Here is a 10,548-nt window from a genome sequence, read left to right on the forward strand (position 1 = left end):
GGGGCAGTTGCCACCCCTTTTCCACCCCGTTGCATGGCAATAATCTATATGGATACCACGTGGATTAAATAAATTGTCTACGTAGGTAAGTCACGTGAATTGACAAAATACCTACGCAGAATTTCTATCCACCCACGAGGATGTTCGATAGAGTCCTCGTAGACTTTCGAACTCGGTTTTTGTAACCGAGTTGTTATTTCCAGAGTTTTCTGATTGAGAGCATTATTAATTCTGATGCTTTCTACATAATTATATTAATTAATTAAAAAATGAAATATTTATTCACATATAGAACATTCCACGTCAACTGTCCCACTGCTGAGTTCGAAAATGGGAGGCTCTTAGATTATCGATTAAGGGCTTAAAATTTTCGTAAAAATAAGGGCTTTTAAAACTCACTTAGCCTTTTCCCCGAACCCAAGCACCACACCCGCTATGGCCACTTTTTGACTTTTTGCGTTGTTCAACTTATAATAAAGCCTGAATCGTGTGACTGACTGAGATCTACGATGAACCAAATGAAAGGTGACCAAATTCGAGTGATGTAAAACGGCGTATGCCTGCAAAAATCACGTGACACGTATTTATGCCTCTCTATTTAGGCCTGCAGATTATGACCATTTTGACCACCGAACCGTTACAAAATTTAAAACAGGTTCAAACATGATTTTTCCGAAAGGTAGCAGTAAGGAGCACTTACTGTAAAAAGTTAGACAAAATTAGATGGGGGCAGATATAAATAATTGTAAAAAACCGTTGTTTTTTCATAAAACGAATTTTACCGAATTTCAACTTCAATTCGCGATATCTCCGAGAGTAATCAATATTTTTGGATGAAATTTTATATCAACACTCTTTTACTAGTTTACAATGATATAAACTTGGTCCGAAACCTTCGCTATTATTTATAACAAAATGGCGAATTTTGTAAAAAAAAAATCGACCAAACATGACTTTTTTTTCAATTGCAAAAGTTGTGTTATGAATTTTTGCAATTGAAATTTTGCATAATACTACGTTAAAGTACAATAGTTGAAGATAATTTTGGTAAAGTTTCAAATCATTTCATCAATTAGGTAAAAAGTTACGACGTATTGAAACTTGAGTCTCCGCGTGCAATTGTTTACACGCCGCGCGTGCTCACGCTCATAGAGGCGTCATACGTCCGAGCTACAGTATTATTAAGGTGATTTGAATATATATGTAACGCATTAAAAATTTTTCCAAGATTTTTTAATTACAATTTTCTACAGGCTGCAAAATACAATTGGAATTACAATTACAAAGTTCACAACATTTTATGCCAGCAGTAAAACAAGTACAAAGTTCATCGTTGCAGGAAGTTTTCTTTTGTCTGCAATTACATAAATATTTCTGAAGAAATTCTATACTCGTGGGCCCCTCAAAATACTTTGGAGATAGTTCTTCACTTTCTAACTTTCAACCGTATTTAATTTGATCAAGCTCTTCAATTACTGCATTTTGTGCATTATGCCACACATATACTTGCCAGAAACAACGTCTAAGGTGTTGAATAAAGGCTGGGTACGATGGTGGCAATTTTTCTATTGAAGTCTGTTTTTGAATTGCTAAATTCACTCGTAGTGCGTTAATATCATAAGTAAATTTAGTTTTTAAATCATACAATTTTGTCACATAACTCGTCCACGCATCTATTATTTCAGGTGTAATTTTTTTCTCAATGATTGACATATTGTCCAATTGCTCCTTATCAATTTTTTAGCCAAATTTATAGCTTTTTTTTGCCTATTCCATACAGTGCTGATGTGGTATTACATCCAGTAAGTGCATGAATAACAGGCAAGGCTGAGCAAATACTGCATACAAGTTTTTGAATAATATCATGAATCGGTATGAAACGTCGCATGTCTGTTTTAACGGTACTTTTTCCGGTTTGAAACCAAACTTTTATATTAGAATTAATTTTCAAGTAGTGATAAATCATCATAATCAAAACATCCTTACCTGGAGATTTTATAATAATCATCATATTTTTATCATCTAAATATTGTTTAGCAATATGAACCATATGTAAATTAATGCGGGGACCGCTTCAGCGTGATTTGAAAATAAATCACTCATTTCAAAAATACGTTAATCAATCAACTACGCATTCAGAAAATGGCAAAATTAACACTTTTTAATTATAAACGGGCCAATTCCTTCTTGAACTGTGAACTGCTAGGTGTACCCTGACCAGCGCTTTCATTAAGTACATATATCTGTACGTATAACTTCCCTTAAATTACTTTTTGTGTAAATCCGAATCAATGGACAATACAATTGAGTAGATGGATTTTTAGAGGAAAATCTGATACCATATATGGATATATTTAAGTGGTGTTATTCTATGTTTTGAAAGTGTTTATGGTTTCAATTGTTAAATGATCAATACTTACTTTTAAATTATGACCATCATTCGTTACTTCCAAATAATCTAGATTAAAAATTCGGCAAATGGATTTTTTTGATTTAACTAAAAAATACGAGACATCTTTTAGGTAATACAGTGTATTGATGGTATCAGATTCTCCTCTAAAAACCCTTCAACTCAATTGTTAAATCATTTGATTCGGGTTAACACAAAAAGTAATTTAAGTTATACATACAGATACATGTACTTAATGAAAGCGCTGGTCAGGGTACACCTAGCAGTTCACAGTTTAAGAAGGAATGGGCACGTTTATAATTAAAAAGTGTTAATTTTGCCATTTTCTGAACGAGTAGTTGATTGATTAACAGTTTTAACTAAGGTTTACTCAACGTTGTTATAACGTTGATACATCGTTTAGAAGATTTTAGGAAGCGGACATTTAAACGTTCATACAACGTTGCTTCAACGTTTATTCAACCCTTCTCTTAAACGTTTAAAAGTTACAAATTAAACGTTTAAAAACCGTTCAGACAAAGTTGAATGTTAATAGGGTTTCGTAATCATTTTGGAAAGTAGATCTTGAAGTTTGTCGCAGTATAGCCCACATAATATTTTTACCTTGAAAGCTGTTTTTATAATGAGTCTTAACTTGTTGAATCTGTTGAAACGCATTATCGTATCTTAAGGGATTCAGCCGAGATTTTGGTTCATCATACATAAGAGTAATACTGTAAGATTTGTACTCTTCTGGTAAACTTTTTTTATCAGATCGTTTAATACGCGATAATGTATTTACACAAGTACTGTTTATTTCACGATCTTGGAAGAGTACTCTTGCCATACTGTGATATGTATTATTTCCGTGAATTGTCTGCGTGTTAATATCAATGTTATCGTCGCCTTCTTGAATTAATAGCCCTCCAGTATTTTTACTTAAAATTTCACTTGGTGTTAATCCATATGCTGCATTATCGTGTATGCTAATAATTGCGGAAGTTAAAAAAGTTCGTAATTCATCGTAATGCACGCAAAACCCATGATTGTTGAAAGTTTCAATACATTTTCGACTGCCATACTCATGTTCGAGTCGTAAAGTTAAACTTAGGACGAAATTCTGTAAAATTCGTTTTATGAAAAGACAACGGTTTTTTACAATTATTTATATCTGCCACCCATCTAATTTTGTCTAACTTTTTACAGTAAGTGCTCCTGGGTGTTAACTTTCAGAAAAATCATGTTTGAACTTGTTTTAAATTTTGTAACGCTTTTTCGTTAAATAGAGCTCTTTTCGAGAGTAATCTGCAGGCCTAATTATTTATCTTAAAAACCATTGAGTCAAGGAAAAAAGTTTAATGAAAAAAAAAAGTTTTAGAATTGATCGAGGAACACCCTCAAATTTTTCAGAATTTTTGGGTTGATTTTCAATAAAACGAAGGGAATCGAATTTCTCAAAATCATCTCCAAAAAATTCTGGAAAACTTGAGGATGTTTCTCGATCAAATCCAAGACTTTTTTGTTCAATAAACTTTCCTTCCACACTCAAAAGTATTCGAGTAAAAAAAACTTATCATTTTTGTACTTAAATTCCAAAAACTATATGGAATGAATATGGTGCGTTGAAAAAGTATGATTTATACGACTTTATTTTTATGTCGATAATCGCTTTAAATAAGCGGTTCATTTGTTCTTTATTTTAACAACCCCTCAAAACTTTACAACGCCATAACCCCATAAACATATCCACGTGACAGTGCTGAAAAATGCCGCTCCACAGAGCAGAGCAGAAAGACGCCACTTCACGCTTCGGGCAGAAAGATGCCACTTCACGCTTCGGGCAGGAAGATGCTATTTTGCGCTTTCAGCTGAAAGAGCCCCTTCGGTGCTCGGTATTTCTGCGTTTGAAGCTTCAACTTTAACTATTATCTTCATTTCATACTTCTAAATATGAAACATTAATATGGCGTTAATTGAAACGCAGAAAAAACCATCCTTCAGAATCGAGCGCCGAAGTGACAATATCTTTCTGCTCTACTCTGCGGAGCATCATCTTTTAGCGCTGGCGAGTAGATATATCCCCATAGTCTTATAAACCCTTGAAATCGAAAAAATTAAAAAAAAAAAAGAATTGGGTGATGTTATGGGTGTAATAATGAAAATGCTGTGTCGTATTCTTAGTAATGTTTTTTAATATTTGGGAAGATGTCACTGAGCATTGAATACGCGAATTATGCAAAACGGTAACGTTTAAATGTGCGAGTGAGATGCGCGACCTATGATAAGGTAGGGAAATTGAGTATCACTCGAGCGCGCGTTCGAGGTTCAGGGAAAAGGAGGAGCTAAATTAACCTCGGACGCGTTTATCGGACCACGTGCACTGAGGAGCAGATAGATCTGTGCGAACACACAAAAGATTCGCAATCAGACCGCGAGAGAGTACGGACGTGTGGCCGAGTGAAAAAGTCGCGAGAGAGGCAGCGTTGGCCTTGAACGTTGATCGAAAGAAGCTGTGTGGCAGCGGTCATAGTTTAGTTGTCGTGGAGAAGCTGTGTGGCAGCAGTTAGTTGAGTCGTGATATCGTGTCGCGGAGAAGCTGTGTTGCAGCCTTAGAGGGTAGTGGCGAGTACGTAGTCGTGAAGTGACGAGGCGATTCGCGAGTAGCCTCGGAAGGCAGCGAGCCGAGCGAATGCGCTGTACAGCGATACCCGTACGGATTGTCCGAGGCATCTTTTAGACCAACAACTACGAGCTTGGACTGGACACGGACCGCAAGGACGAAGCAGCTGGGGAACAGCGGAAGGCAACGGCGAAATCGAGAAACGAAGGACAAGGCATAGGAGCAAAGAAATAAGGTCGTATATTGTATTAGACTTGGTCGGACGCGTGTATACGAGAGAGTGTGTGAGATTGCGTAGTGTGGATGTATGAGTGAGGAATTAGGAAGTATTTCGCGTAGTAGAATGGTTTGGTAAGAGTCGTGGAAATGGGAATAATTGTAGCGAGTACTTTGGACATTCAAGACGTGGTTCGAGTCCACGTATCGCGTTTCAGGCCTGTGCGTGGCCATCTTGCGAAGCGGTACTTCCGCCTTGGACGCTCGTGTGAGAGCAAGCGAGATAGCGCGTATCGTCTTGGTCGTGTGTGACCAAATCGCGCATCTACTAGCGCGAGCAGAGCGAAGGTCGACCGTAGTTCGGAGAAACGAACCGATTGCGCGCAGTGCAATTACGCGGCCTTTGACTGGGACTAGCGTCGGACTAGTGTTGTGCAGACAACAAAGCGGTTATGGTTATAATTGACTTTTACATGAAATCAGTTACATGTGCTGCGAATTTTTTTCCTTTACTTTTAGCATTGTGAGCGTAGCGAGTCATACTAAACTTTAACATATGATTCTGTAATTAAGCTTCGAATTTTGATGCTCGCCTCGACATTAGCATCACGAGCGAAGCGAGTGATGGTGGTCCGGGGGGGGGGGGGCGNTGGGGGGGGGGGGGGCGAGCATCAATAACATTAATATAAAAAACATTTTTTCATTTTGATTTGTGTGTAACAAATTACACACAACATTCTTTCTCGTCCGTAGACATACCATCATGTGCGAATGATATTTCAGGACTCTGCATAATTTTTATCACGTAATCATTATAGCATCTCTACGTATTGATGTGTCTTCGACCAATTGTACGCTAAGTAATACGGGCGATAAAATTATAAATATAACGTTGCTAGGCCGAGCTGGCCATAACAACCGCTGCATCTGTCGAGCGCGCAGAAGTGGGCAAAAGTCCTTCTTTTTCTAGGGTACGCGTACGGCGAAAGTAAATACTTTTGTATTGTATTCTAAGCAATCCTTACCCGTAAATTGCTAGTTTATTTTCGCGCCCCAGTTTTATTTATTAAATAATACGGCAATGGACGCGGTACCTCCTTGCATCAACCTGTGTTGATACAAGTTGTTTTTTAAATCGCGAAAGCTAGATGCTACTTTGGCATCCCCTTGGAAAACTCACGATTTTATATATATTTTTATCTTAATCAAGAGTCAAACACATCAAACGATGATAATTCAACCCTTTACTTAACTCAAATTTTATTAAATAAATTGTACTATTCCTAACTTTTTCGTTTGTGTACAATTTATTTAATAAAATTTGAGTTAAGTAAAGGGTTGAATTATCATCGTTTGATGTGTTTGACTCTTGATTAAGATAAAAATATATATAAAATCGTGAGTTTTCCAAGGGGATGCCAAAGTAGCATCTAGCTTTCGCGATTTAAAAAACAACTTGTATCAACACAGGTTGATGCAAGGAGGTACCGCGTCCATTGCCGTATTATTTAATAAATAAATACTTTTGCCGGAGGGATGGAAAAAAGTATATTTTTGCGTAGTATTTTCGCGGCGCACTGAGTGGCGGCTCGACCCCTTCTGAGGTAGAACTCAAGGATAGGCTACCCGGAGACTCTGTAAAGAAATAATAGATCTGCAGGCCGAGCATGGGCTATGACCCAAAACCTTGCACGTCTCGTATTGTAATATAAACGTAGGTTCTGAAATACCTGAGTATGACATCACTTTCAATGTTTTATGGGCTCCAGTCAAAAATCCATGAGAGGTCGAGATTTTTGGTACTGCAGGAGCTTTGTCGAATCTTCGTTCCAATGATTTTTTTGTTGTTGTTTATACTTCTTATCATCATAAAACAAAAACTTGATATTTTCGAATTTACTTTGTGCCCATTCAAAAAGACATGCAGCAGTCAGCATTAAATCATTAGCAGAGGCTTGAAGACTTGCCCGAGTTGCTTTCTTCTTGAAAGCAGCGCCTAGATCATCGCATGCACCCTTGCCGTGCGCAGTGGCATAAAAATGCCAATCCACGGGAAAGCCAAAGTCCTCTTCGTGGTGTGCCAGATTACATTACACTATTACATTACATTTGGAATCTATTTTCATGTTACTTGGCTCCATCACTGATGTATATAATTTTTTTTCACCTTGGGAACAGTTTCCTTTATTTTTTCCATTAATTCTTTTTGCGTAATATAAACTGCCGCTACGTCGTGGCTGGTACAATTAGACAGTAACATAAAACTTTGGCGAAACTCATTAGTGTCATTTTTGTAATAAAAGATTATTGGGTGCACAGTGCATTGATCGTTGTTATAATGAAATGCTTGGGCAGACTTTTGAACGACGTACGCAAAATTGTCAGAAAAACCGATACGCACCAAAACTTCACTTTTTTTCATATTTAGTTTCATTTTCTTTACGTAGGCCGGTTGATTTTTAGAAAAAAAATGATGGAGGAGCAGAGCTTCAAGCTTATTACAAAATTCTTCGATGAACTTATGTGCGGAAAGACACTATTTTTGTAAAGGGCATCGATCAGTTGCTTACACTGATAATTAGGTCGGAAATTACATTCTTTTCTAGTAAATTCACGAGTAAGTCGTGCAGTTTATCAACTGGCGGGAAACTGTACATTCGGGTAAGTAGCACGATCGAGTCGCATCAGGACACAGTAAATGTCCAAAACAATCATGGTATTCTTTAATAGAGGTTTTATTTCCCTTGGTGAATTTCGCTAAAATTTTCGGCATCAAACATATTTTTGAAGTTTTGGTATATCGTTCATACACAAACTGTATTTGTGCTCTTGGAGCCAGCAGAAATACACCATTTTGGTCGAAGTTCAGCGAATTTGGAAAACTCAATGCGAAATTGAGGAATTTTTTAAATGGATTTTGTAAACTTTTAATGTCGCACAACAACAATCATCTTTGTTTTTTGCATTTTTTACTATCATGTCTTACAGTGATAACATCTTTATGATTCGGCATCATTCGACTGTTTTCGTCGTCTTTGTAAAAACTTTTCACGGCACTAACAACGTCGTCTGGTAATGTTTTACCTGCTTCTGCCACCGGTGTCGATAACATTCCAGCTGTCTCTTTCAAATCTTTTAATTCGAGCACTATTCGTTTCGAGGTACCAAATTCTTTTGCAGTTTTTGTTAAACTCCAAGAATCAGGAGCTATCGTTAAAATTATTAATCTGTAGAAGACAAACTTGAAAAACGATTTTTTAGGCCTGTAAGCATTTCTTCCAGTTCCCAAGTTCTACGTCTCCGGAATTATGAAAACTGCTTTCGGGTTCCTCAAAAAAGCCAGATTCATTTTATTCGTTTAAAGTAATTTTTCAGCACGAGTGGCATATTTTCTCGGAACCAGTTAAATGTGGAAAATTATTCATACATTTATTAGAAATATCTTTTGTGTCTCCGCGAAATGAAATTCAGTCAGAATCGATATTAGCTGCATCATCGTTGCGAATTTCTTTGAAACAATCCATATGCATCACCAAAGACTCCCTTAGTTAAAAGCCTTATCTCATCTCTTCTATATACACAGGCACAGATGAGAAATCAATACATTCTCTCTCGAATACTGTACTAAGGAATTTGTCCTGATTTCGTACAAAATGAGCGAAATGGCACAACATTAAAGTTTTGCGGTCTCAAGGACCAGCGCTGAGTCATCTGGAAACAATAATGTAATAGAGTATCATAGTTAGTCTCGAGATCTTTTGCAAACTTTCTTCTTGCTTTCGAGGCTTCTCATTTCAACCTTTTTTTTTCCTCATCCATGACAAATTTTTCTCATTAATAAAAAAATACGGAGCAAAGATCAAGTGCTCCTTAGAGTTGGACTCTTAAGAATGGAATGATGATGCGTTGTTTACCTTTTTACAAGTGTCGAGTAAAACACGGACTTACTAAAGCTAGAACTGCCAAAATACGAGCAAAATCATAAATACAGTCAAGCATCACAATGATGTGAAGACAAATTAGGTGGGGACATTACAATATTCGTGGTGTCGCCATGTTATGGAAATTCTAACTTTGCTGGGCTTCATGATGTAAAAATGGAAGGTGTGAAAATTAAAAACATGTTCTGACCTGATAAAGTAGGAAGTTAATTATTTAGGTACAAATTTCATGAGTCTTTCCAAATAATAACCTACTTAATTTTTTTATGTATAATATTTAATTTTTCAGCTTTAAGAAGTAACATTATGTTTCGTTTCTATTAAAAAATTTTAATGTTTTCTTGAAGATTATTTACTAATTACTGACAATTTTCTTTAGGTATAGCTGCCGAAGATGAATGGTATAATAAAAGCATTTCAGCATTACGAATGAATAGCACACATCACCCAAATTTGACTACTCCAATGCTACAATATCAAACATAACTCTGGATGCTTCAAAATGAATAAATAAAAATTTTGTGTAAATTTAAAATCGATAAAAATTGTTTGTTATTTTCTGCAATCTATGGTAATATTGTTTTAAATATACCCGACGAACTAAAATCATAAAAGAATAAATCAGTGAGTGTGAATATACGTGTATACGTGTGAGTGTAAATTATCTGAAGTAAAAAATTAACAAGATTTACTATTCAAACTTATATTAAATTAGATTTGCAAATGTCCTTAATAAAGTGCTGTATACCATAACGTACAGACTATGAAAAAATAAGAAAGCTGATAAACTATTTCACATGAATAACAATTATTTGTTGATGATTATTTGCAGATAAATTTAGCTATATAAGTTTCATTTACATATACCATACAATAAAAATAGTTAAGTAGAATTTCAAACCTTGTAACATTTGGACTCTACGCTAAAAATAATTTTGAGTGCAAATACAATCTAATATAGGAAAAACGACCGTTTTGTAATTTATTGCACAACATAGAAGTTAATAAGACATTCATCTTGTATGAATAATGATATATATGTGAATTTTAATTTGTTAATAATTACTTATGACGTATTGCAAACTTTTTGCATAAACTTATAGTGATTTTAAAATTCATTTTATTTGTAACTTTGTCCTGCATTCCATATCTGTTGAAATCAATAAAACAACTATTAGAATCACTGTAACAGGGTTCAAATACGAATACTTATATCAAGCTAAAAATACATGTTTAAATAGCTATAAAAATGAAAATTTAGACTATTAGACTTTTTATAATTTGAATTATTACAGCGTGAAAATTAAGAATACTATTAAATAATTTAAAAATAGTTAAAAACGTCGTTTCACTTAGATTTTTTTCAAATTATGGTTTATAGC

General features: G+C 35.5%; 1 protein-coding gene across 1 annotated transcript in view; it reads left to right on the forward strand.

Annotated features, from left to right (window-relative positions):
* Positions 1-10,129, forward strand: part of LOC106651500 (homeobox protein prophet of Pit-1-like) — a 52,974-nt gene extending 42,845 nt beyond the window's left edge. The window contains exon 6 of the mRNA XM_014370024.2: positions 9,546-10,129. Within this exon, the coding sequence (XP_014225510.1) occupies positions 9,546-9,652 (107 nt within the window). The 3' untranslated portion in view covers positions 9,653-10,129. The remainder of the gene's footprint in view (positions 1-9,545) is intronic.
* The last annotated feature ends 419 nt before the right edge of the window (positions 10,130-10,548 follow it).

Source organism: Trichogramma pretiosum, unplaced genomic scaffold, assembly GCF_000599845.2.
Source record: "Trichogramma pretiosum strain Unisexual culture from Peru unplaced genomic scaffold, Tpre_2.0 scaffold9, whole genome shotgun sequence".
NCBI classification, from domain to species: domain Eukaryota; kingdom Metazoa; phylum Arthropoda; class Insecta; order Hymenoptera; family Trichogrammatidae; genus Trichogramma; species Trichogramma pretiosum.